At 45.7% G+C, this 27810-nt stretch overlaps 1 protein-coding gene and 1 long non-coding RNA gene across 19 annotated transcripts in view; one reads left to right on the forward strand and one right to left on the reverse strand.

Moving 5' to 3' along the window:
• Positions 1-27810, forward strand: part of cep112 (centrosomal protein 112) — a 103012-nt gene that overhangs the window by 53364 nt on the left and 21838 nt on the right. For all 18 annotated transcript variants that reach the window (XR_009784886.1, XR_009784889.1, XR_009784888.1 and 15 more), the window contains exons 21-23: positions 4497-4715; positions 14827-14889; positions 19034-19183. Coding sequence is in view for 11 of the 18 variants with exons in the window: in XM_061749713.1 (XP_061605697.1) it covers positions 4497-4715; positions 14827-14889; positions 19034-19183 (432 nt within the window). In the remaining 7 variants the exon portion in view is untranslated. The remainder of the gene's footprint in view (positions 1-4496; positions 4716-14826; positions 14890-19033; positions 19184-27810) is intronic.
• Positions 8238-10681, reverse strand: LOC133466220 (uncharacterized). The gene is made up of 3 exons (XR_009784895.1): positions 10153-10681; positions 10032-10081; positions 8238-8417 (listed from the first exon to the last, which is right to left on the reverse strand). It is a non-coding gene; the product is annotated as an uncharacterized LOC133466220 (long non-coding RNA).

Genomic DNA, 27810 nt, shown 5'->3' on the forward strand with positions numbered 1-27810 from the left:
TGAAATGGCATCTTCCATTTTGTCACCACTTTCTTGCGTCATTTCCAGCCAGCCCAAAGATGCTCACGCAACACATACAGATTCCCTTTCAACTCACAATTTGGCCAACGCTTGAATAGTTTGGGGCTCCACCATTGCTGCTCTTGTTACCTTGGCACTCCTGCAGCTCATTTGAATCGAGTGTGTCTGCATTTTTGGGGTGCCAAGTGCAGATTAGAAAGTTTTTATTATTATTGAGCGCTAATGTGTTGACGTACTAATACCAAGGTACCGCATTGCGTGACATTGTGGAAGTGGACATCCTAGAATCGCCTTTGTTAAGAGTCATTTTAATTCAAGATGGTCATTTGACATGTCCTTGCTCGAATTTGGGGAAATAATTATTTTATATATATATATATATATATATATATATACACACACACGTGTATTATGTCAAATGGAATGGGAGAAGTAAACTACGTAGTTAGAAGTAAAACAACAGCTTCTTTGCCAGTCGCAGTCAAGTAACCCGCTCTACTTCAAGACGTGATTAATCAGTTATCATGGCCATCCTTTCATTGAAAACATAATAGCAAGAAGAGTGTTTTTTTAGTCTGTATGATAATCGCATCACACATGGATATTAGGGAACGTTTAAAGGGAATTTCCCTTTAAATGTTTTTGCAAGCCTGCACTGCCATTGTACTACGATACATTCTAATTAAAGCCTTCTCAGCTAATTGTGCAAGCCGCTGCTGCAGGGAAGAGGAAAAGACAAATCGGGCATCATTATCTGTGTCCTCTGGGAGAGAGGAGAGGAACAGGTGCTGCCGAGAAGTCGGGAAAAGTAGCATCAAATGTCAGAGGAGGGCTGACTCCCACTTCTTCTCATAAATAGCATTCATGACGCTCGCCTAGAAGATGCCAGTGCTGACTAAAGGAGTCCGTCCCCTGGAGAAGTTGTCGGCATGGCTGAAGTTCACCCCCGCGCCCCCCCCCCCACCATGTGGTTGTGACACGCTGCAGATAGAAATCGCAAGGATGGCAAGTTTAATGAATGACCGCCACAGTTTTGAGGAACATTTATAGTCATCGTTTATAGTCAAGAAGTACAGTGAAATGTCCAAAGCCGAATAGCCTCATTTTAGATTGTGTTTGAAGGGGGGCTTTTTTTGTTTTGTTTATTTTTCTGGGGTGACACCACCCCAGAAAGTCATTACCAGTCATGGCCAACGAGAAGAATGTGAGCCGTAGAGACATTGACCGATGGGCCAAAATTGCAAACATTCATTTATCTTTATAAACAATGGCGTCGCTGTTTTTCCCGTTTTTCCTCCACCATTAACTCAAATCGTGTCTTGACTAATGATCGCTTCTCTAAGTACGTCCCAGCTGCTCATCAAACGGCGTCGAGTGCCACTCTTCCGAGCGCTTTCCTCAGACTGAGGAAGGACGCTGTCAGTTTTCCAAAGCATTTCAATCCCAGGAACTTGATTAAGACGACAAAGAAGCGTGACAAGGAGAACAAGGTGCACAGCGTGACAGATGTTCGTGTGTATTGTCATTGACTGTATGACCGCTCCCTCAGATTCTGATTTGGAGCAGTAGACAAGTGTCCCACCGAGCTCGCGTGGCAGCGTTTGATCGTCGCTTTAGTGATTGCTTGTCGTCGCACCGCTATTGATTCTCCTTTAGAACATCGGCCAATCATATCGGAAGTGTGTCTCGATGTGTTTGGAGAGCTTGAAATCAGTGTGAATGCGAGCGCCTCCATTACATGTGGAATTGGAGCCTCGTGGATTCTGTTTGGCCGACAACACTCGAACATTAATGAGACTACCGAACATCCGGCTGGGCTGGGGTTGCATTTTTCATATAATATTCTAATTAATCTATTTAAATCAGAGGCAGTTTTTTTTTTTTTTTTTTTTTTTTTTCAATAATTCATGACATAATACTATACATACATAAATGCCAGCGATTTGCCCATACCCATTCAGGGTGTACCCCGCCTCTCGCCCGAAGTGAGCTGGGATAGACTCCAGCACGCCCGCCACCCTTGTGAGGATGAAGCGGTACAGAAGAAGATAGTATCATCCATATTTGTTCATGAGAGAATTGTGCATTAAAGACTGTGGAGGGCTCCGATGAAATGATGGTTTGGCCTGGGAGGGGAACTTGCCGCCAAGAGACTGGCGACGATGCTGTGCGACTTTCGGCCGTTTTTTCCCTGCGAGCGCTGCGCTCTAATGAGTGGATTTCTTTTGTGCGCCAGTGTCGTCGGAAAGAGCGTAGCGCACGGGCAAAAAGCACGTTCTTTCAAGTCGCTCGCTTACAACAGACTCTTTCTGTGTTATTATTGCCTTCCCGTGGCGTTGTCTTCGGATGTCTCGGAATTTTAGCCCATACGAGCTTAACGGCGGATATTTTCCACTGAAAGTCGTCGGCCAATCAGAGACGAAATGAAACGATCGAGGAGACATACTGACAAACGGTGACGTTGTACGGTTTCACTCTAATTTGAAGGCATTTTTGGATCCATTTTCAAAATTCTCCTCGCCGTGTACTCCGGTTGAAGCAGCCGTTCCAACCAGTCTGACGGTCTGGCATTTTTGGAAAATCTCATGGCAGTTTCTGTCACTATAAGAGGGAAACAAAGATTGGAAACAATTTCAAATTGGATCCGCAGCAGTTTTGACACCATTGCAAACTGTAACCACAATAATACAGATGTTTTCCCATTGATACCTCTGTTGGGCCAGACCTGTACTTATTTACCGAATATAAAAGCTTTAGATCAATTTGATCCTCCACTGACTGCTAATAAATAAATCATGAGAGTCTTGTCTGTGTCATTGCCATGGCAACGGCGGATCCTCTCCGTCAGGATTCTCAAGCAGTGCGCCGCAGCACATTCGTTTCCAATTTCATTGAATTGGTCTGAAATTGACAGGCAGACCAATGAAATGCTTTTCCACGAGATGGCAGAAGGTCCAATGAACCCATGTTGCCGATTATTCAAGCGAATAATAGCAAAGAGTACAGTTTGTGAGTCGATTAAGACGAGCTCATCATGATTTCAGTACACTATACAGCGGTGCCTTGAGAGACGAGAAGTTTTTGGAGCTGTCGTTTGGCCAATTTGTAGCAAAGTCTTGAGATTCGAGCTCTATATTAATGCCAACAAACAATGGAAAATGCCAATATGGGCTAACAAATAGCATCGGGCGTTATAACCCTTCGTACCCTTTAACAGATCATTTAAAAATACCCAAAGGGACATATTCTTTATCGGCCGCGTAGAACAACTAATGTTATTGCCATTTATTGAGGAGTCACGACCGGCTCCATGGAAATCAGTACGTGTGTATTATACTGCCCCCCGGTGGTTCAGGGCGCATACCAAAACGAGCAGCACAATGTCCATTGAATTGAAGCAAAAAAGGTGGCAAAAACTGTCTTTCCATTCTAATTATGTCAATATTGTATGTTTTTATAAAGTACAATATTATAGACTGCTATTTTTCATATTAAATAAGACAAGGCACTTTTTTTTTTTTGGTGGGGGGGGGGAGGGATTAATGGCAATTCCGTTTATTTCAACGGGGAAAGATGAGATGTGTTCTGAGTTAGTCGTGGTGATGGGACATACGAATTCAACTCGTATCTCAAAGCCTCACTGTATGTACCTTTTGTGATTTTGTGTTTCTATGGTGGTGTGCCGTGAGATCTTTCACATGTCAAATATGTGTCTTGGCTCAGTAAATGCCGGCCGGGAAACCGTGAGTCGTTTCGATTTGTTTCCACAGGCAAAAACTAACACTTCCCACCTGTAGGGGGAGTGCAGGTGCCAAAATGAAAACAGTCATTCCCAACATGACTGCTTGAAGCCATTGAAAAGAATCATTCGTTCAATCGTTTGGGCAGAAAGCGCATTAATTCCTTTTGAAGTGTTGACACGTTCCAAACTCTTGAGATGGGACTTAATTGCATCTGTCAAGTGCGGGTTATTTCTGGGGTTTCCGTGGATCTCGTTAGCATTCCCTCTTTGTAATGTTGACGCTCGCTGGCAGCTATTAGCGGGCTCTTCTGGGCAAAGTCAAGGCTGTACAATTAAAAAAAAAAAAAAAAGGTCAAGAGAGGTGGGCGGCCATTTTAGAGGTCCTCGCACTTATGTCAGTGGCACACACGAGGAAAGCAGATTATTCAAGTGTGTTACGTTTGAGGAAAAGCTCCACGATGTTGCCATCCTAAGCCATCTTTTCCTGTATGTAGTGCGAGTGGGCTCGACACACACAAACAAAAACATGAATACTGGGTGAGTGGGAATCGCGTATGTGTCTTAATATAGTGTGCGTACAAATCTGGTTTCAACTGTAATATTGACTATTACACAACTGCTGTAAGTGATCCATATGCAGTATCCAAAGGCCAGTAATATGAAGTCAATGTGTAAGGAGCCACACATCTGTTCTGATTCCATAAGACAACACCTGTATCTCTAATCTTTCCAGACAATTTCGGAGTTGGAGGCCCAGTTGTCGTGTTTGCGCGAGGAGCTCCAGGCGGCCGGCGTCCAGCACGAGCAACAGCTGGCCGAGATGGCCGCGCTCCGCGAGGAGGGAAAGCAAAGGGCTCACCTGGACAGAGAGACGCTCCGCTGCGACACGGAACGCATCGTCCGTGACTTTAAGAGAAGGCACCAGCAGGAGAAGGAAGCGGCCGAAGAGAAGGTAAACTGGCAATTTGGCACGAGGCTTCCGCTATCTTGCAGAGTCTTCGTACCATCGCAAGCAAGCAAAGTTTATCCTACCGGCCGGGGGCCGTAGACTGACCTGACCAACAAATACGCATTTCCATGTAACTTTGCCTCCATCGTAGTTGTAAGAAAGCAAACGTAGAAATTGAAGGTAATCCATTTTTGATCATAAACTCATTCACCGACTGTCATATTCCAAGCACAGCCGTTTTAGAGCATTCTGGTTACTCAAGAGGAATAGAATAGAAACGAAACGAAACGTCCACTGGCAGTCACTGGGAGTATAATTGGGAAACTTCTTCACAAGTTCCAGACATTTCTGTAGGGGTCAGGCGTGGAGTGGAAACGGCACTTTTCCAGTTGATCCTTTATCCAGCTGTGCATTTTTGCTTTCTTACGCAATCCAGGTGAACTTAAAACGTGACGCACGTTTTACTGCGCCGCTGCTGCTTCGGCCGGGAAATCGGCCGTAATCTTGTGCCGCCCTTGCAGGAAGCTAATTTAAGGTGCTGTTGATCAGACGGTATTCCCCAGCCAAAGCCAGCGTTTTTCATGAGACACCATCCATGCTCCAGATGTGCAGCATTAACTCCCAAATTCAGGGAGGACCAAAAAACCAAAGTGGCCTTTTTTGGCTTCATGTGGCACATAGAACCGGGGAGGAAATGGACTGGGGGGGGAAGAGAATGAGCTTATTACAGGGTCATTCGCATGTGAAAGAAGCAAACCATTTCCCCCTTACTCTGCTTTTGGATACGTCAAAGCACTTTTTTTTTTCGGTATCTAATCTTTCTTCTACTATTTGTCCCGCAGTCGTGTGGGAATCTGGAGTGGATTCAAAGCGATGAGTGTTGAACTTGGACTGATAACACTATCAAGCTATGTGCTGCTTTTACTTTATATATATATATATATATATATAAAAAAAAGATGATTTCACCATCCTTTTTTGTCAGTGTAGGCTTCTTGAAAAGGGGGGGGGGGGGGGGACCAAACGTCTTTTACCTATGTTTTTTTTCCCCCTACTTTCTAATCCGACTCCAAGTTTGGCTTGGTAGTGGCGAGGGAAAACTTCCTACTTTGTTGCGCCCTGTTTTTGCTCCCACATGGGACAGAAGTCAGCCAGGCGTCAGATCTATATTGACTGCATCGCCCTGTTCGCTAAGCTTCAAATGTCTCGTTCTTTTTGATGCGCACGAAAAACGCTGTCCTCTGCAGTCCGCTGTGCTCTTGGAAGCAGAGCCTGCACCGGCCATTTTTTTTTTCCCCCCCCTACAAACACATCCCCCAGATCGTGAAAAAAAAAAAAAAAAAAAAAAAGGCCAGAGAAATCCATTAAATCCATGAATGGATTCTCATCAAAGACATTTAAGAGAGGGGGAGACAGAGTGGTGGGGGTGTTTTGGGAGTGAAATAAGGAGAAACAGAATATCAGCGATGATAAGAAAAAGCTAGTCCCCTGCCGTTTAGTTTTATGGTGAAAATACTGAGGAAAGGGATGATGAGGAGAAGGTGTGTAGGGAGGGGCTTCTGAGGTATTGCCATTGAACTTTATCTTTGCGAATGTGTGTGTCCTCCAATCTTGGTGCTGCACTGACGGGCCTGTGAGGCCACGTTTGTGCCCGATAAAGGCGCCTCATCTCTGGGCTGCAGCGGAGCTCCGACTCCCCTCCCTCACCCACACCACCTCCTTATCGAACTCCTCTTTTTCTCTCGTGCACACCGCCCTGTGACATTTGTGTACGCGCGTACAAAAGTGTCTCCTCCCAACAAAAGTGTGGTTGAAATGTAATGAGTCAGTCTGACGAGTAGACTGCAGGGATGACGAGACGACCCACATACGCATACACGTACAGTTTGACAGCAATACGTTCAGTGAATGGGCCTTTTGTTGGAACTTTCAAAACAACGTAGCATTGAGATCCATTATACTTAGAATAACTTGTTTCAGAGTCTAAACTGTTGTCATCATTAAACCTGTAGTCAGAGATTTGTTTCTAAATACATTGTACATGTTTGAAGATAATTGCTACAAACGTGCAGAGACTGAGAACGGTGTAGTCGTGAATGGTAAGCGAGATAGCAAACATGTTTTCCCCATCGTCACAAATACGACGTGCAGTTTGCTAGTGAGCTATGCCTACTCCCAAAAACGAGTCTTTCTTTTCTAGTGTGCTGAAGTGGCCGTTTTGGAGTGCCTCGTTGTCGACCCTGAGTGTGCGCACGTCATAGAGAGAAAGCGGAAGAGCTAGGTGGGCGGGGGAGTCGGAAATGACAGCCCACGTGTTTGTGTTGGCGCGGCCACGTTAAGAGTGAATTCCTTCTCGCCGTCACCTTTTCCCAGTCGATGGTTAGCGCAAGACGCTAACATAGCAGTCTCTATTTTCTCTCAGATGCAAGGCAAACGATCAGATTTGAAAGTGAAATGAAAGTCCTTTGTCCACAAAAAGCTGCTTGATAAACGGCGTGAGACTCCCGTCAGGTTTTCTCACATTGCACTCGCCTCTGCTGCCCTGTTGTGTCAAAAGCGATTCTCGCTGTATTTTAGACAGACACTCAAAGAGCACACTTGCGTCTTGTGTGATGAGGCTTCCAACCAAAAAATGTCCAAGTACCGCTGTGTGACTGCTTCGAGGTTGCTAATTAGGCAAGCCGCTATATGAGCATCAAGTTTGTTTAGTGGAGAAAAGAGTTGCGCCTAAGAAACTTGCTAAATAAGATGAATTTATGATTAGTATTTTTTTTGAATACACGTGTCTTTAGCCTTATTGATGAATTGATATGATAATGAGCCCTATTTTCGATCCCAAATTTGCCTGCGGACTCCCAAACGGTGTATTAATACTTTCCGACTTGCCCAATGAGGACTTTGCGATTTGAGAACAAAGTTGCAGTCGGTGTCAGCGTGACTCGTTCATCTCCTTTGCCCCCACCCCGTCCGTCACTGCTGACTTACCGGGTCGGTCCTCTGCCATTTGGAGATACACTAAATCACATTAGGCCCTCGGTCATGGATTAAGATGAGGAACATGGGCCAAAGGATGATCAAAGAGGGCCCACATTCACCTCGTGCTGACAAACCAACTTACGAGACAAAAGAGATGACAGAGGCAAAGAAAAGGATCCCAATTGTGGAGACAAAGAGTTCAAGTTTAAGAATGTGGGCGGATTCATCCCGGTGAACCAGTGAGGGCCTTTGATGTGACTGAACTTTGACTGTTGTGATATTATTATGGCTTTGTTTCAAAGAGAAAGAGATGTTCTCTGTTGTCATTTGTTTTATTTCGATACGAGCATTAGCGTTGATTTGAGCAACCGGGCCCGGTGGCGGTGAGGGAGTGACTCACCCAGCAGATGAAAGAGTCAAAGTAAAGGCTGTGCCATAAGAAACATCACACTACTCAGTTACTGACTTTTTTGAAGTCCTCCAAAAGGAGGGAGGAAAACGACACACTTTCCCAATCGCATTAAAACATGGCGTCAGGCCGCTTCCATCTTGTGGCGCGCTGCGGATTACACGTCGGTTTGAAGTGGAGTCTTAAATGGGACACCAGGATGTCGGGCCGTCCGCTTCTCAGTTCCTCGTTCAGCTCCGAATCGTCTCGCATCGTCACATCAGGCGGATTTGCTGATCAAAGCGGGTAAGCAGGCGTAAATGAGGGGACGGGAGGTCCGCCTTACGTAGGAAAACAGAATGTTGACCCAGTTCAATCCCAGTTTAATGACCAATTGGATCAACTTGATTCTCTTCACCGGGCTTGCAGTGATTAACCTTTTATCGGGCAGGGAACGTATTTGATCATTTACTCTTAACTATGGGGGGGGGGGGGGGGGGGTTCATAATGGGGCCGTCGCGCCTCACTGTGTGGCAGTTGGAGCATGTTTTCTCTCACCCAGTCGGCGATAGAAAGTAACAAGAGCATTGTAAAGTCAGTGAGTCTTAAGATGTTAATAGTAGAGCTACGAACGAATCAGTGGTGATTCCGATACACTTGTGAATCCCTAAAAAAAATCAAATCCCGAATCTGAATTTTCACAATTGAATCAGAGACCTAACGTACTACTTACTTTATTCTGACAAGAGCTGCAATGCTGCCGCTTCCGGTGTTTTATGGGTGCCACCATTTTGACATCGTGACATTGTGCATCGCTTCTGCTCATGTGCGCATTATAGCTTCAACGAGATCTCCATAAAGTTTTTTTGAAAGGAGAAGTCTAGCTCCAATGAGTTGTAAAAATAAAGTTAATCAAATTGAAGCGCCACCACGAGAGCCGAAAAGGAGCCATCGCTGGAGGGGGTGACCGTCGCAGACTGAAAGGAAGAAAGTTGAACCAGCACAGCATGAAAGCTGAGGCGAGCGGCGAGGTCGCCAGCAGGCTAAATAACACAAGCTAGCTGGAAAGGCGGCAGCTTGGTCAGGTCTGCTAGGATTTATGGCACCGGCGAGCGCAAAACAAACGCTCTCATTTGAATGCGTGTTTTGACCAGATTTGCGTTTGGCCATATCACCAAAAAAACATTTCTTTGCCCCACACAAAATAACTCCTTTTTGTCCAGAAGCCATCATCTGATTTTCTCAACTTTTGGTGCGTTGTACTCGAGTTGAAGTGGCAATTCTAACCAGATTCAGCATTTTGACAAAGTGTCACCTCGGCATTCTTGTCACGTTGTCTCTATACGATAATAAAAGTTAATTTTGTTTTGTTTTTTATCAAGGCCATCAGAAGGGTTTGTGGGGGACGGCTTGTTGGCAATCCCCCCCCCCCCCCCTTTCAAAACATTTTTTTCTTTAAAACAAATGAATTCATTATCCAGCTGTGTAATGTAATGATGCTGTATTTTGTTTAACTAATAATTTAATTCATATCAGGTATAACGTCGTCCTTCTGGATTGTTCGGGAAACGAGGCATCTGCGCGCCTACGGCCACACAACAAACCATTTTGCCCAATATCGCAAAGAATCCACTTACAAAAGGCCAACAACTGAAATCTACCTCAGGCCCGTACTATAAACGGCGGTAAAAGAGACGCTGGTTAAAGACCTCGTGTCCATAAATCTTGTGACGTCGATCAGTTGAAAGACTGTCCAGACTTTGTTTTCTACAGCTTTGCCCCTGCGTGATAGTTCCCGGTAGTGCTGCCGTCATTGTAGGTTTTCCAACCCTGTAGACCTTAAATGAGTGCGTTAGATGCCACGTAACGAACGGTAATGGTGTCACAAGCGGGACAGAGAAGGGAAAGATGTGCAGTCACGATGGTTGACTTCTTCTACGCATGCCAGAGCCTACCTGGTGTCAATGTCACGTTGAGCCGCCTGCCGGTAGTAATCGGATGGATACTGGTTAAAGATGGAACCAATATTTAGCGTCTAAGTCTTCTTGCATGATGTCGCTGTATGCTCACACGCACCTCATCTGTGTCGCGTGGCTCCGACAGAGCGTAAGCAGGCGGGGATGAGGAGAATCTCTACTGACAGACAGCCATGGCGCACTGAGAAATGTAACAAAGTCTCTCGTCATTACGGCAGCAGCTCCCTCGCTCGCAGACGGCGCTTACACGGGGAGTGCAGCAAGACACCGATGATTACAGACAAACGAACAAATAGTGTCTCCCCCGGCTCTTCCTCGCTGCCACATTGAACTGTTTTGCGAGACACGTTGGAACACACAAGTCGTTTTGAGCGCTCACAAACGCTGCTGTCACTGGAATTGAAGGCGAGATGGAAGAGGGAATTAATTTTCCGCGCGAGCCCGACAAATCGTCATGAACGCGCGTCGCCTACGCCACTTTGCCCGTGAGCCGATTACCTGCGGACCAACCCGGACGTGTCCTCGCCTCGTGTCCGCTGACGTCGTCGTCTTGTCAGCGAGTCTGCTTGCATATTCCCCACCGAGTTCGGCTGTAGGACAGTGCTGAAAACCACAAGTGCTCCTCAGCAATGCGCGATGATTGGAAACATATGGGGGGGGGGGGGGGGGGGGGGGGGTAGTGCCATATGGATGCAATATCCTGTCCGGGGTTATAGACAGATTGTGAAAATTCTTTCCCATTGACTTGAAAAGGAATGTAGAATGTAATGTGTGTTTACGTGAGAGGTTTCTTCCTTCTTTGGTGGTAACATTGTGGAGTGACTGAAATGAGGCTCACACCTTGGGCAAACTTCCTCTCTCGAGATTATTTGTGGCTTTGGCCTTGAAACATCATTTCTGTCCACTGCGTGTGTGTGTGTGTGTGCGTGTGTGTTTGGCCTGCTTCCCATTCTTGATGACTATTAAGTACGGTGAACGCGGCATGCCCGCCTTTTAAGATCTGCACTGCTAAACGCACACGCTCTTCAAAGCGGCGGCGGCGGCGGCAGCGGCGGGATGACGAGGCGACTCAAGAGCCCGATGTGGCCTCAAACTGCCTTCAGCGCTATGAAAATGCCTTCGGCGAGGCACAGGTAGTCGCTTTGAAAGTGCACGCACGCGTACACTAAAAATGGTTCGGCGTTCAATTTTGCGCTCAGTGTTTGTGTTTTTCTGTCCCCTTTTCACCCCTGTCGTATTCCTTGCGTGTTGCACATTGCGATCCGTCTTCATCAGTGGTCGTCCACTGACTGGGATTGTTGTAGCTGAATAATGCATGATGTTGTGGGGGAGCGTTCTAACAAACATCTGAGCGTGCTGACCAATGTTGGGCGAGTTACTTCAAAATGTCGACAAATGATTACTTGAACGTATTTACCATTTTATTATAATGTCACTGTCTTTCACCAAAACAACTTGAGAAATGCCCGCGACCCGAGTGAGGAGAAGCGGCTCAGAAAGTGGATGGATGGAACTTGAGAAATTTGACATTTAACTTATACATACACTGCCTGTGTTTAACTCGACAACAAAATGACCAACAAATGTGACTTTCAGTTTTATGCCAACGAGCAGGCTGCGACCGTAAGTCACGAGCATCATTTTTAACCCACGAATAGCGTATTCGCCAGGTGTTACCTGCTTAGAAAGACTGTTTAGCTGAATCATGCATCAACAGTCAGTGGAAATTCAGCCAACGGCTGTGCAGACCAATGTCGTGTAGCATATATCTTGGTACGATATCAAAATGTTATTTTGACGTGTGGGGTGTTGGATTAGCTTTGTTGCTACGCTAATGTTACGTCCGAGACGGTAACACGACAGCGGCTTTCTATTAACGCCGTCCTCGTGCCCGGAAGTTGTGGCGCAGGGATGACGTGCTAAAATGTTGTGCTACGCTGTTCACTCCAAGAGAGTTAGTGAGTTTTTGAGCGGCAAGAGTGACTTTAGACGCCTTACACTTCGGACACTAATGAACGGAGGTGAATGTAACTGCAGCGACGCCAGTACTTTGCGTTAGCATGTTTCCGTCAGCCACAAATGTGCGGCACTGCCAGAGGAGCATGGATGTCAACAACTTTGTACCTTACAACGTAAACAACAACAGTGTATATTCCTTGAAAACTAGTTGTACTAGCAGATACTTTGAATGCTATTTTTCCACCGGATATTTGTGTTTTATTGTATTTTTGTCTTCTATGCATTGTATTTGGTTTTCTATATACAATGTGTTTTGTAAATAAATAAGAAAAGGTCCTTTTAAGGAACAATCTCACTGTAAGGAATTCCAAACGAGGCCCGAGATTTGCCCAGCTGCCCTCGCAAGAAGAAAAAGTCCTGATGGATTTCCTCCTTCCTGGTTCTTTTCATGTTTGGTCAGTTATCTTGTTTGCAAATAAGAATTCTGATACACTGAACTTGTCTTTGGAGTATTTAATACAAGGCAATCGCAAATACAAGTTAACAATGCGCTTTGGTCGAGTGGAAGACACGGCGCGCTGGACTCCCCCTTCTTTCGTGATATCCGGAGACCGAGTGCGTCCTCTTTTCAGTTTCAGCCAGTCCCCTCAGCGGCTCCTTATCAAAGCGGTTCTTGCCTGTTCTAAGCCTGAATGTTATCAGTATGCCTGTAGTCCATGTGTGTGTGCGTGCGTGTTCATAACATAGTGTGGTCACTTTTACCTAACAAAAAAGTCAGTGTGTCTGTGTGCTAGTGTCCTGTAAGCAGCAGCATAGATTTGATATATTTTTTTTAATTTTTATATCATGATCAGGATCTAAAATTCTGTCCATATCGCACATCACAAGTGCAGTCCAGAAGTGCAGGAAGGAGGCACTTGGTTAAAAAGTTTTTTTATTATTGGTTGTAAGTGATGAATGTGTGGTCCCTACAAGGTTAAAATGGATTTTAACACACACACACACACACATGCAATTGTAACAGGTATAATGTTACCACAATGATATTAGTATTATTGCCTTACTTACTTACAAGCTAGAACTACTGTATTGTTACTTTTGTGCTCTCAGTGGACATCAAGCATGCCTCCATGAATATACTTTTATGCAGAAGCAGACTCATAACTGATATCTGCTTTGGAAAAACACTTTCCGCTGACTTCTGATAGCAGAATATTTGATTGTTCTAAGACAGACTGTCGACAAAGCCATTAGGAGATTTAAAAAAAAAAAAAAAAATGAAGCCAAATAATAACTAATAATCTAATCTAATAATAGCTGCTGCAGTGTCGGTTCGGTCGCAATACATAAAGACAACAAATGTGTCAACTGCAAAGAAGCTTTGAAGGAGCCCCGCCCCCTCCGAGGCCCTCTCCCATTCGCCGCCGCCTTTGTCCGCCCCTCTCTCTCTCATCAGCTGCAACGGGCCCCCGAGGGACGAGCGCCACCGCTGAGTCCTGGCACAGGAAAACAGGCGGGCCCGTATCCTTGGTGATGGCTTTGCGTTACCGTGGTGACAGGTGCGCCCGCTCCGAGCGGGACGTCAGGAAGCGTTTGGAGTCCGCTGGTCGGCTTTGTTGATTGTAGCCGGCGGTGTGTTCACTGACGCTGTGTTTCTCAAGGGAGTGAGTCGTCTTGTCTGTCGCTGGCTGTAAGGACAAGAGGATCGACTTGGGAAAGAAGTGGGAAATCAAATTCACCATCAACTTGGTGGCAGAAGTACAGTGAGGCCATTTGTGACATCCCCTGTTAGAAGAAAGCCCAAAGACCACGACAGTGTCGGGGTCAACTGAACGGACCAAAGTTCAAATCCAGTCAGTTCAGTGACAGTTGGCGTCAGAAGTGGGCTGGAGCCGCGGGCCACATAAAAAGATGCAGCGGGTTGCCCCCGGGCCTTGAGTTTGACAACTGTGCTTTTTACAATTTTGCTTTGTGTCATTTCCATGCAGCAACTAAAAATTAGCCTTTGACTTTTAAAACAAAGAACAGACGTTCATAACGATTGTATGCGTGGTGTGTGTCCTCCATATACAGTGCTGTGAAAAAATTTGCCCCCTTCCTGATTTGGGATTTGTCAAACTGCAGTTTCCTATTTCACCAGGCGTTAAAGATCTTTCAAGACCCACAGAATATTGAGGCTCATGACGAGTAGATGCTCTGCTTTCACCAGACAACAAAAAGTTTGTTTTGAGCTTTTTTCATTCTTCAGTAATCAGCTGTCGAACGAGCAAAAATTCGTTATTTGTGAAATGTGAAGCAGAACAGTGACTTTGACAAAATAATCATTTCTTAACGAATCATTAGACAAATGTGAACCGTGCTGTGAGGCCAGTGTCTTTACGGGTGAGTCATGAACAGTGACCTGAACTGAGGCCAGTGTGGCCTGCAGTTCTTTGGATGTCATCCTGGGTTCTTTTGCGAGTCGTCGTCGTACTCTTGGACGGGTACTATTGAAGGCACTTCTTGTTTCAACAAAGCTGGCGGTAATCAGCTTTGAAATATTACATAGCTTTCTAAAAAATGTGGCAGTTACTTTTTGAAAATATGAAACATACCATAGGGTCAAAAAGGTTTGGATTACATTTCACTTTAGAAATAAAATTATCATTTAGAAACTGTGTTTTGTATTTACTTGGGTTGTGTTTGAAAGATTAAAATTGGTTCAATGATCAGAAAAGTGAAGTGGGCAAATATTTTTTCATGGCACTGATTGATTACAAATCTGAGCACTGTGCGATCTCTCTCTCTCTCACTCTGTCTTTTTCTCTCTCTTCAGACCAACAGCAGGTTGAAGCACATTGAGAAGGAGTACAGCCAGACGCTTGCCAGGTCTGCACAGGTAATCACTTTAGCACACCAACGCAACATTGCATGCCCACACAGACAGATGTGAGAGGTGAGGGTCTGAGGTGACTTACTAGCTGACTTTGGGGAGAGGCGGGGCACACCTTGAACTGGTTGCCAGCCAATCGCAGACAAACAAGCATTTGCACTCTTGGTTCACACCTATGGACAATTTAGAGTCTTCAGTGTTCACTCACTAATGCATGCTTTTATCTCCAGTAGACTTGACTATTGTAATGGTCTTCTTACTGGACTCCCCCAAAAGAGCATTAAATAGCTGCAGCTCATTCAGAATGGTGCAGGTCGGTTTCTGACCAGAACAAAAAAGTCAGAACACATTACTCCAGTTGTAAAGTCTCTACACTGGCTCCCAGTAAGGCTCACAATAGATTTTGAAGTTGTTCTTCTGGTCTATTAATCACGAAATGGTTTAGGTCCTGAATACATGAAAGAAATACTAATGGAATATAAAGCCAGTAAGGCTCTGAGATCGACAGACTCCGATCAGGTCGTGGAGCGCAGAGTCCAAAGCAAACAGGTGACATGGTGAAGCAGCATTTGGCTGTTATGCTGCACACAAATGGAAGAAGTTGCCAACAGAAGTCAAGTCAGCCCCAAGTGTAAATGTTTTGAAGTGCAGGTTAAAAACGCCTTGAAATGCTTTCAATCACGTAGAGCACATTGAGTTAACTTATGCATGAAATGTGCCATATCAATAATTAGCCCTTGCCTCACTGTAATAAGAGTTTCCAGGTGTAGAAGTGGTCGAGTCCACTGTTGGAAAAGGCGGTCTTGTGCTTTAGGAAGCTCTGACGGTTTTTGCCGTGGAACGTTTGGGAGAGCACCGAAAGCGCAGAATGAAGTTTGAAGTGATGGGATCGGAAGTTTTAGTTGAAGAGGCAAACGTTTTGGTGAAGCCAGCAATGGCATCAAAGTAATGTTTTGTTTGCTTTAACGGATGCGCAGATACAGTGGTGTGAAAAAAAGTTTGCCCCCCCCCCCCCCCCCCCCTTCCTCATTTTTGATTTTTGGTTCCCTAGCATCAAACCCTGAACCTCTCGACTTTGAGGCAGATGCGCTGTCCACTGGGGTCACCGTGCCGGTGCCACTTATTCACTTGAGTGCAATGTGTTGGTTTTACGTCCGTCATCCGCGTGTTGTTGTAAATACGTTTATGCGGGAAGTGGGCGTTTTTGTACAAACAACTGCATATGTGTGATTAATGAAGGCTATTTGTCACAGGTTAAGTTTTCCAGAGGTAAACACCGGCCAGAGGGTCCCGTGTTTGCGTAGCCCCTTGGGGGCCAGCCCAGTCAAATGTAAACAAGAGGCCTCTGAACCACAAAGGCTAACCGCCGTTGTTAACCCCTCCTCGTCTGACAGGGGGCTCGCCGCCGCATGCTTAATAACTCATTAAAAACATACCGCGGCCGTAGATTATCCGGAGGGAGCACCATTAAGGGCACGTTTACACCAGCGCACACCCACGTCCCCGTATCGCACGGTGCCGCTCGGCTTTTGTCTCACGTGCACAAAGTGCCGCTAATTAGCGTCTCCTGCGCGGCATCTCACTGTGAGTGGCTGACCTGTGAACCGCGCTCTCTCTCTCTCTCTCTCTCTCTTTCTCTTTCTCGCTTTCCTCCGCCGTCGCCGTCGGAATGATGAGGCTCCGGCGGGTGGTAGCTGTGATACTGCTGGGAGATCATGACTTTTATCCCTGATCGTCCATCAAGGGAGGGAGGAGGCGCGAATTGGCCACGGGGGGGGCAAACCGCACCCGATACGGACGAGGATATATCACGCTCTCGGACGAAGAGGTCAAACTTAAGCTCGAGTATGCGAATATGACTCATTTATTTCTGCTACTCGAATGATGTTCACATATGACCTCGGAGGCGCCAATAAACAAAGTAAGATTTATTACTTTGCTAAATTTCACTTTTGTAGGAAAATACTTTAATGGACATTGGCACATACGGGATTTTTTGAAGCATTTAATGGAACCATTGATCGCCATGAATCATGGCAAACAGACACAAAAACACAAAAGCAACACTACTGAATGCACTCTGCAGCTATATTGACAAATATCGTCTATCATGCAATCTGCCGTGATGGTGATGTCTGACATGTCCAAGTATGTTGTAGTCCACTATGCTATCAGTCCACCCGTTTTCCTTCCATTGTTGTTGTTTTGGCATTTCCCGGGAATTCCTTTCTTCTGGGTTGTGATTGGCTAAAATTTGGTTTGGGTTAGAGCGCCCCCTATTGCTGTTGTAATACCTTGACTTCTTGAGAATGCATACATTTTATTATTACGCCTTTGATATATGCAGAGATCTTTGTTTGTTTTTAATCGCCCAAAAAATGTTCTTTCAAATTACGTGGTGAGAGTAATACAGTTAATTTGCACATTTTGGAGTGGCCCTTTATTGTGGGCGACCGAAGGCACACTTGCGCAATACTCATGCTGTGTAATCAGCCTCCTGATATGCCACCTGTGAGGTGCATGGATTCTCTTGGCAACGCAGCCGTTTCAACAGTGTTTGAGATCATTTGGACTTTTGTGCACATAGAAAAAGTCTCAGATGGGTGAGTTTAAGCTCATGGACATGGAAGCAAAAACAAGTGCATTTATGTTTTTGTTCAGTTTTTATTCCATTTCCAGCTAAAAGTTAGAAGAAACAAAGCAGGCCCTTTTAAATAAAAAAGAAAAGCTCCTTAATACTGTTCCTCCTCATAAAAAAAACAAAGATCAACTCATCAGTGGTGAAAAATACTGTGAAGAAGAGGACATGCGCATTTACAAGCGAAAACGCCGCCCCAGAGCGAAACGGAATCCATATTGCAAAGTCATTATTCCATCTGCAAGTGACGCATTAGCTTCATAATGTGTCATCAGTAGGGCTCATGCGGCGATCCCCCTGACAAAATATCTGTTTTTAAAAAGCCTAATCTTCCTCCTTTTTTTGCGTTTCTCTCACACAGTGCGCAAATTCCAGCAGGGCTGCTCCAACAGTAAACAATTACCTGCGTCGCCCAAAGCGAGGAACAGCGCCGCCACGCCCCCTCCTCCTCTCCATACCTCTGTCTGCTTGGCTTTCCGCTCTCATCTCGCCTTTCCCTGACGCCGGCTTAAATAGAACGTTCATTTTTGACTGGGAGATTTGAAAGCCGAGGCAGTCCCTTTTCACCGCAGGTTCACCAACGCAAAGTGGCGCAGCGCTTCCAGAAGGAAGTTGCATTTCGACCCTTACTCATCCATTTTGTTCTTCCTTCTTCTGCTTCCTTTTTTTTTTTTGTTTGTTTGTTTTGTTTGTTTTTCCTATTCCAACGTGGGATTCCACGGTGATTGCAGGTGATCATCTACATCCATGGCACATCGCATTTTTCATTAGGACGTAGATGAAGAGGCATTTTGCTAGAGAGAGTTTGACATTTTGCGCGTGTTGATCACAAATCGGGGAGGGGGGGCAATATTGTCATTGAACCCCCAGTAATTAATGTCCTGTCATTCCCAAGGGGATGTTGTAAACCCCGCCCCTCCCTTTTGTTCTATTGGCTGGTGAGAGAACGACATCAAAGTGATTATTTTTTTCTTAAACTTCCATCACCTGATGCTTGAATATATGACATTCAGATACAGCTAAAAAAAAAAAAAAAACAGAATCGTGTCAAAAGCTTAATTTAGTTAGGTAATTCAATTGAAAAAGTGAAAAATGCACAACACACACTCAAAAGTGAAATATTTCATGTTTTTACAGATACGTATCATTTTGATGATTATCGCTTACAACAAATGGAAACCCAAAATTCCCAATCTCTAGAAACTCGATTATTGTAACAAACGATTAAGAAACAATGGTCATGATTTTTAATGTAGAAATTAGGCAGGAATTTGCCACTTGAAAAGTTTTTTCCAAAAAGTGTTCAATGAATCGACGTAATGTATGAGTACTGAAATGTATGGACTTTTCTCCCATACTCCAATTAAGTGAGCTGTACCTTTAGGTAGCATTCCATTTTCAAGTTATTTCTGTGACCAACAGTGGAGAACCAACAGTTTTCTCCTTGTGTGTGTGAAATCGAGAGTTGACAGTATTGCCAATGTCCATTTCCCCATGATGTCTGCTCTCCAGATAATTGCGGAGCTCCAACAGTCGGTGCGCAGCTGGAAGGAGGAAGCCGTCGGTCTGCAGCAGGCGATGAAGAGGCAGCGGGAGGAGGCCAACGATCGATGGGCGCAAGACAGGAGAAATCTAACCCGGCGGGCCGAGCAGGCCGACAAGGTCGGTGCACGCGACGGCGCCATCGTTAAGCTTGAAAAAAGAAATTTTTCTCATACTGGTAGACATTTATTTCCACGTCGCAAACTCCTCTGTCTTTTTACATTATCTCCTATATTGTTTAAGAACCGCGGCCTCGTCTGGCTTTGACTTCTGTGGAGTAGACAGACGCGGCGTTTCGTTTGTCGAAGCGCACGGTGAGCATGCGTGTGCCCCGCCGTCTTTATGGCGACTTGCGAGCCTCCGTCGAGTCTGTCTGTGGCGTGTTTACTTCCCGACGTTATAAGATTTGCGCGTCGTAAAGTGGAATCCGTGGGTGTCGCTCGGTTTCATCATTAAAATAAAATCCCTACACTCTGGCTTGATTCGGAAACAAGGTTATGACATGGAAGAACCTCTTTGACTTGATTGCTTACGCCGAATAATTCGTCTATTTAAATAGTCTCGTTATTCTTTGGCTGACGCCCAAAGGAAGGCGACACGGACACAGTGGCAGTTGATTGGGTGTGGCTGGCTAAATGAAGACTTGTTGTTGTGTCTGGGATAAGGGACATGTTCCCAAACACAAACCTTGTCTGTCTGTGGTTGCAGCTGCCTCAAATAGTCAAAGAGGAGCAGGTCGGTGAGGCTGGAGATCTCCTTTCAGGCCCTGACAGCCAGCCCCCCCCCCCCCAACAACCCGAGCCCCCCTCTTCCCGAGCTCTCTCGCAAGGCTTTTCCTCTCTCCGAAATTGCCCAATTTGTTCAAAGTTTGTCTTGTGACGTCATCACAAATAAACGTGGCAAACGTTTGAGCTTGACTCTTTACCGTGTTTGGTACAGAGCGGAACCTCCAAAGTCAAATATGATCCGTTCATGCTGCTGGTTGAAATTGAATTCATCTGTCCAAATCATAATCAAACATTCTTAACGCTACAGGCACAGTTTTTGCTCATGCCGTTCCTGCTAACCTTCTGTGGTGTAAATTTTCAAATTTGCATGGATAATATGTGAAATCATTTTGTAATAGCTCTTTTTTTTATGTCTTATTATTTATAAGAAGTTAAATATAATTGAGCAAAATAAACGAATATGGGACATTGCTTATTATACTAATTATCATTTACCGGTACAATGAATCCATCCATCCATCCATCCATTTTCTGAGCCGCTTCTCCTCACGCGGGTCGCGGGCGTGCCGGAGCCCATCCCAGCTATCGTCGGGCAGGAGGCGGGGCACACCCTGAACTGGTCGCCAGCCAATCGCAGGGCACATACAAACAACTCCCATTTGCACCTACGGGCAATTTAGAGTCGTCAATTAACCTAGCATGCATGTTTTTGGGGATGTGGGAGGAAAGCGGAGCGCCCGGAGAAAAGCCACGCAGGCACGGGGAGAACATGCAAACTCCACACAGGCGGGGCCGGGGATTGAACCCGGGTCCTCACAACTGTGAGGCAGACGCTCTAACCAGTCGCCCACCGTGCCGCCGGTACGATAACGCAATTGACAAATTGTGAAATGAAAATAAACAGGGATCAAATGAATTTTAGGGGGAAACAACATTTACATTATTGCAACAAATATTCCAGGACTGTTGATAATGTACCGTAAATGCTCACTGCGGGTTCTTTAAGGTCATATTTTGCCCCTGGGTGCTTCCGGTGCTGACTCAGCGGAAGTCGGACACGATTTTAGGTTTGACTTTTGTGGCATTCGGCTGTGCGTGTTCCTTCGTATGAAATTGTCACAGGATTCTTTCTGGATGAGTTGCTGACGCCTTGGTAAATGTTTTTCGAAGACGATCGTCAAAGCCCCGGGAGGTCGTTTTCAGACGCACCAAAAAAGATTTACGGCGAAGGAGCAGATGAGATGTTGCCTTTTCTTACGCCACCTATAAAAGTATCCCGAGGCTTTTCATTTGCGTTCAGGTAACACGCAATAAACATTTCAGCCCACACGTACCTGTTCATATTTCATACTTTTTGAGTTGAAGACAACTAACTTCATACGAGCAGCGTGTCACTTGTTGATAATCCCGATAAAGTTGTTCTGCTCCTGCAATGGAATCCAATATTTCGTGCTTGTTAAATACATTTGGGTGTGAAACGGCAGAGGCCTTTGAATGTCCTAAAGTCCCTTTTTCGAGCGAGGCTATTGCACTTACTGTAAGTACGCTCGTTATAAGGTTTGCACGTCTATGCGACATTTAGGAGGAGGACAAAACAATTCAACACCAGGCTTTTATTTATTTTAAATATTTGAAATGTAATGGCAAGCTTATTAGTGTGGGTGTTTTTGTCTGCTACCACTTGCTGTGCTACGCGTCTGCCAAATGTGACAGAGCTCCAACCCACATTACCCTTGCCAAGTGAAAGGTGAGGACACACGCACACGCGCACGCACACGCACAGCCTGTCTTTCTGAGACTGCATCTCCGAACTCTTCAAACTCTGTTCACACACACACACACACACATGCAGAGGCGCACACGCTCCCGTCATCTTGCCAAAAGGGAGAAGGTGGCTGGTGAATAAACAATGGCGCTCCGCCCACGGTGTCACCTGCTCGGGCTTTGATCAGCGCCGCTGTTCTCGCTCCCCGCCGCGGCCGCTGCGCGTCCCGTCTCTTTCCAGCCCGCCGTACACATTCGCACACGCGCTCACACAAGTCTCGTCTTCCGTGGGCCTTCTTCGTCCACACACGCTTTCGGTCCCGCGAGCTCCTAGCGCAAACGCAGCTTTGAGTTAGTGCCCTTGTCTGCACGCGCCCACATGCGTACTAGTGTGTATATTGTGTTTGATCCAGGCCCATTCCCGCCTCGCTCGTCAAAGGCAAGGCCGTCTCGCGACATCCTCCGGGGGCGAAGCGACGGCTCACGTGATGCCACGCTGACCGTCGTGCCGTCGTTTGAGTGTCACTCACTCGCTACCGAACGAGGACCACGTCACAGAATGTAGCCGTTGCGCCGCGCCGCGGTTAGCGGTGTTGAAGGCTTCCTGTGGCGCAGCCAAACAATCCGAGTGGGCCCGTTGCGGCGGCTGCGGGCTCGTGTGTTCTTGCGGCGCTGTTATATATACAGTATGCATTAGTTTCTGAGGGAGTTGAAAGGATGGATGACTTTGGCTGTGGGAAGAAATGGCAGCAGTGGATCAAGAACAGGTGCTCTGGATCCGCGTGTGTGCGTGCCTTTGTTCACAAACATTCCCAACCAAACATCGAACCAAAAATGTCTTCTCTTGTTGCTGACGAAGATACGGTGCCTCTGTTTTGACTCTTACAGTAAAGCGGACATATTATGAAAAATGGACTTGTTGATGGCTCGTATACAAATAGTGGCATCGAGATCCATTTATTTGTGTACAAGCGTGAAATGAAACAACCAAATGTATCTTTTGTTATGTGCCTATATCCTATTTTAAGTAAAAGTTAAAAGTAGTCCTCCAAATACTAAGAGTAATAAGAGTAAGTACTAAGGGGGAAAAAACTACTCAAGTACTGAGTAACTGGTGAATATGCTCTGTTTTTTTATGTAACATTTAATCAGAGCATGAATGTCAAAGAGACAAAAATACAAAATACGAATGTGCAACTTCAGCTACTGGCCAGTAATATCATTTTAACTAAAGCAATCTTTGTAAAACCAGAAATAAAGACACATTCAGCCCCAAAAATGTTTTTCTTTTTTTGGGGCTGGAGGCTCAGCAGAAGTGAGGTGACATAGAAAACCACAACGTTTTCCCAAGTTCAAAGAGGAAGTTCTTCTAGGCGGAATTGTGAACATTTTTAGGCAGACTAGACAACGGCGCACCGTTGTTTCTGCTTTGCTTCACGGAAATTTGTCACTTTGAAAACTTTGCTTGGGGAAAAAGTGCGCCGAAGACCGTGCGCGCAGTGAGAAGACTGCCTGGCCGGATTTGATTGGTGAAATTATTGAGTCGCGTGAAAGCACCTGAGGCGCCGGTCTGCCTGACGAAGCAAAACAAATCCATTGCGCAAGCAATAGATAGATAGATAGAAAACAAAGTAGGCTGCAAGGCTCCTGAAGCGGCTGCGTTTTACCTTTTACTTCGCAAGACAGTTCAAGCTTTTAAGGGACTTGATAGATTTGTCTTCAAGGTATTTTCAACACTTTAAAGTACAACCCAATTCCAATGAAGTTGGCACGTTGTGTTAAACAGAAATCAAAACGGTGAACAATGATTTGCAAATCATGTTCAACCTATATTTCATTGAATACACTACGAAGACTACGAAGATATTTCATGTTCAAACGGATCAACTTGTTTTTAGCAAATAATCTTAATGAACTTCTTAATTTGATGGCTGCAGCACGTTCCCAAAAAAGCTGGGACAGGTGGTAAAAAAGAGTGAGAAAGTTGAGGAATGCTTTGGAATGAACATCCCACAGGTGAACAGGCTCGTTGGGAACAGGTGGGTGCCACGATTGCTTCCCTGAATTGCTCCGTCATTCACAAGCAACGATGGGGCGCACTTGTTCACCTCTTTGTGAACAAGTGCGGGAGAAAATAGTCCCAACGGTTTAAGGACAATGTTCCTCAACCTTACTGAGTACCTTACCCGTTTATAACGCAAGCCACAGTCAGAGTTTTATTAAGTAAATTCACAAATACCAGCCTTAGCCTGACAAATAGCTAATGCGCAAACAAATGCAAGTAAAGAGCAATGTTTAGCTTGATTTTCTACAACTACAGTACTGTAGTTTAAAACTACCGCAATCAATTCTGAGTACTCATCATGCGTTTTGCTTACTACATTGCCAGAACCGTGACTGTGAGGAACGGTGCAAATGTTTAAACCAGGAAATCGCCTGTTCACACCACACCATGTCTAGATGGGCGGCTGTTAACTTCATTCAAGCGGGGCGTGCGCAATAGGCATGTGCGCGTGTTATGCGTGTGGCTGGTGACCTCAAGTGGACAAATAAAATACCTACACCTCTCGCTACAGTGAAGTTTCACAAATTGGCATTGACATGCACATTTATATACACGTCTACATTTCTATAGTAATACAATAAATAATTGGATGCTTCTTCGCAGATTTACTGCAGGGGTTTTCTTGAAGGTCACCCCAACGCTAAACGAGGGTTTACTGTTCTGACCAAAAGCCATACAAAAATTGGTGACGTGTCTTAATGTATATATCTATTTTTTAAAGTCTCCTTGCTTGTTAACATTACACTCCAACCAGTACGTTTGCCCAATTCTAGTTGAGGTTATTGAAGTGCTGGTTTTTACATGAAAGTGCGTTTGTCTTTCTCGTCCACGCTGCTGTCAGCAAAAGCCGTCCAACATCCGACGTCTCCCTTTCCATCAGCCTTCGACTGCCTTTATGTATCTGTTAGCACTCACCCGCCTGCCTTAGCACTGACGCGCACGCTGTGCTCGCGACGCGGCGCGTCGGCCCGGTGTTGGCGGATTGATGGCTCTTCCGGCCGTGAGTGAGGGCTTCCCGGCCGCGTTTGATCCGCGTATCAGACGGAGGGGGTGGAAGTAGCAGCCGGAGAGATAACATTCCGGGATGCTGAGCGGGAACGTGGGAAGTGGAACGACTCACAGGGACCATGCGCCATCGCAGACAACAAAGGGAAATTACTCATGAAACCACAGAAGCCGCCTTCATTTGTGCTCGAGGAGTCACACTTTTCTCAAAGGCCTTGGAAAGTGAGCAAAAAAAAATGTCCTGTAAATTTCCCACTGGACAGAGAAGAATATTGTTAACAAGCCCTGCCGAATTTGAATCCCCGCAGCGTCGCGGTCGGCAACCGTGAGGCCGACGACCCTAGCGCCGTTCGCCGGACCGAGCCGCCAGTCCCGGCGGTCCGGCGGCGGTCGCCAGCTGCCACGGGGGCCTCGCTACGCGCCGTGCCACGCGCACGGCAGAGACTCTGTAGCCCAAATAACATATAACACTTGACGGAGGATTTTAGATTTTTGGGGAGTTGTAGACATAGTTTGATGGCTAACTGCACGCTACTTTCCAGATGTAGAACCGGGCCAAGTTATTATCAATAAGTAAGAGTAAGTAGCAATTGCACGGAATAGCCACTGCAGGGGTACGGGCGCTGGGTACTCATGTTGCTGGTTGCTTCACCTCGAAAGCGTGTTTAATGCTAGCTCAACAATTCAATAGTCAATTGTTCCCAGTCTCTGCACGTTTTCTGTACTCGTCTTAAAACAATTAATGGATTGAGAAAAACAAAGACCACAATGACTTTACTGCATCTTTAAAAGTATGCCATCAGTTGCGGGCACAGATGCCCTCAAGACATTCTTCAGTTCCAAAGTCGCCTTCATAAAAGCTCAAAGTTGCAAGTGGCATTGGAACATTCTTAACTGGCACACGACGTTACCAACTGTCGATTCAGTGGAGTGTCGCGTTGCAGCTCCTTGGAAGACGCCAACAAAAAAAATTTCATGCATGAATCCATCTTTCTGCCATCTTGAAATCATGTGAACGGAGGATGCGTTTTGATTGGCCACCTGAACTTCTGCCCTTAGCGCGAAACTCGGCTAGCACGCACACGCTGAGTTTGATCCAATGTTAGAAATTCGTCTTGAGGCCTCGTGATGGACAAAAGTCGCCATGAAGTCATTGGCGACCGTTTGCTGAGCAGATCGCTCCGGTGCGCCGCAGGCTTTACACAATAGGCACTTGCAAACGGGCTGTGACTTTTATCTTTTTTTGAACCAAAAATGTGAACATTCCATTGTGATTTCAATCTTTTAAAAAAAAAAAACGAGTTTTTAAAGTATTACCAAGTCTTTTTAGCCTGCAGTGCTTTTGCTAAACTTACTTAGCATCTGTGGAGCTATGCACTACTCGATAAACCTGAGACAAGAACGTAGCAGGGCGCACGCACACACACACACACACACACACACAGGCATATGGTGCATATTTCAGACGTGTTTCCTATTCTCTTTCTACTGTTGCTCTCAGCAACAGCTGAGAGACAGAACAGTGTGTTCCCCTTGTGGGCATAGCTCGCCTTGCAACGCGTCTTCATTACTGGAGCGATTGTCAGACTATTTTCATCAGTGGCGTCGCAATCGGCTGGGGCGGGCGGGGGGGGTGTAAATGTTTTTTTTTGAAGTTTTTTTTTTTTCCCCATTTCTTTTTTGGCTCTCGAGGTTTTGTGCAGAAACGGTTAATGGGAAAGTGCTGCCAAAATCTTGACAGCCTGTATTGTGGTGCGTACACGCAGACAGAGAGCAGAAGTTTCTCCCCTCTCACACCTCGGGAGGGAGGGAGGGAGACCTCGCCTCCTCCTCCTCCTGCTTCTTCTTTACCTTCTTTACCTAAAAAAGTGCATTTAAAAGAGAGTCTCGTCGTCTCTCTGGCCGTCCGTCTCTCCTTGAGGTTAGCGCCTCGTTCATTATTTACAAGCAGAATAGTTGAGCATCGAGCACACATCGACTCGTGCGTGCGTGTGTGTGCAGTCCATACGCTGCCTTTTTTTTCGTAATTTTTTTTGCCGTGTGTACTTTATGCCCCTTGTGCATGTGTCTGCTCCTAACCTAATGCGTGTGCGTGTGCGTGTGTGGCTGGAGGCAGCGGCGTTTTTTCCCCCCCTCGCTGCAGCCTCGGTGTCATTAGAGGATCTCTTTAATCCAGACTTTGGGAGAAACTTCTGACAGCACGCTGCAAATAGAAGGCCCCCGCCGCACTTGAAGCGGCTCCTAACAAAACAGCCGAGTTTAAAGAGGCCCCTGGCATTTTTCTTTACCTCCTCCTCCCCTCCTCCTCCTCTGCTCCTGCCTTCTGTTGCTTTTACTCCACCCGAGGGAGACTCGCTGGCCTTATCTGCGGCGAGGGAGGAGACCACCCAGGGAAAGACCGAAATCCAAGGCGTCGTGTATGTTTGTGTACAAAACGCAGAGATCACACCGGTGCTCGATTGACGCTTTATCGCTCATATTTTGGAGCCCTTCCTCGAGTTAATATGAATGCGTGCCCATACCTGCTCACATGGCTGGGAGCGCTCTTTGAGTTTGTGATTTTCCGTTGAGCGTCGTAATCATTGTATCGCTGATAGAAATGCCCATCGGTCACGTTTTCAGACGTACGTACAAACTGCCAAATACTGTTTGTGAGCGAGCTGACAGCTGGCAGATTTGTGGCTCATGTTAGCTTTTGAGGACCTTCGCTTGAGCAACAGCAACAATGCTTTTGCTAGCTGTTGAAAGAAAGAAAACTTACTCCGCTGGCAATTTTCTTTACATTTTTTTTTTTTTTACTTATTTCAAGCAAAAATTTGCTTAAACGTGAAAATTGTGTAAAACCTTTTTACTTCTTTGTTGGTGAGTGAGACTTTTGACAAGAAATAAGAAATATTCTTGATAAGATTTGTGCAGTATTTTATTCATGTCTGCAGTATATATAAAGCAAACAAATGAAAAGTACTTTTAAAAAAAAACAAAAAAACGAATTGAGCGTGCCTTCTTGTACCACATGCACATCAACAAACTCGTTGATTGTGCAGCATTTGTACCCTTGAAACCTCATCTGTCGGAAACCCAGGACCCCCGGTAGTTTGTGTAAAGTTCCTGTCATCAAAATATGCCCAAACTGTGTTGTAACTTTGTAAAGCACACACACACAAAAACGTTTTTTTGCCAGGTTG

The sequence above is a fragment of the Phyllopteryx taeniolatus genome, chromosome 16, assembly GCF_024500385.1.
Source record: "Phyllopteryx taeniolatus isolate TA_2022b chromosome 16, UOR_Ptae_1.2, whole genome shotgun sequence".
Taxonomy (NCBI): domain Eukaryota; kingdom Metazoa; phylum Chordata; class Actinopteri; order Syngnathiformes; family Syngnathidae; genus Phyllopteryx; species Phyllopteryx taeniolatus.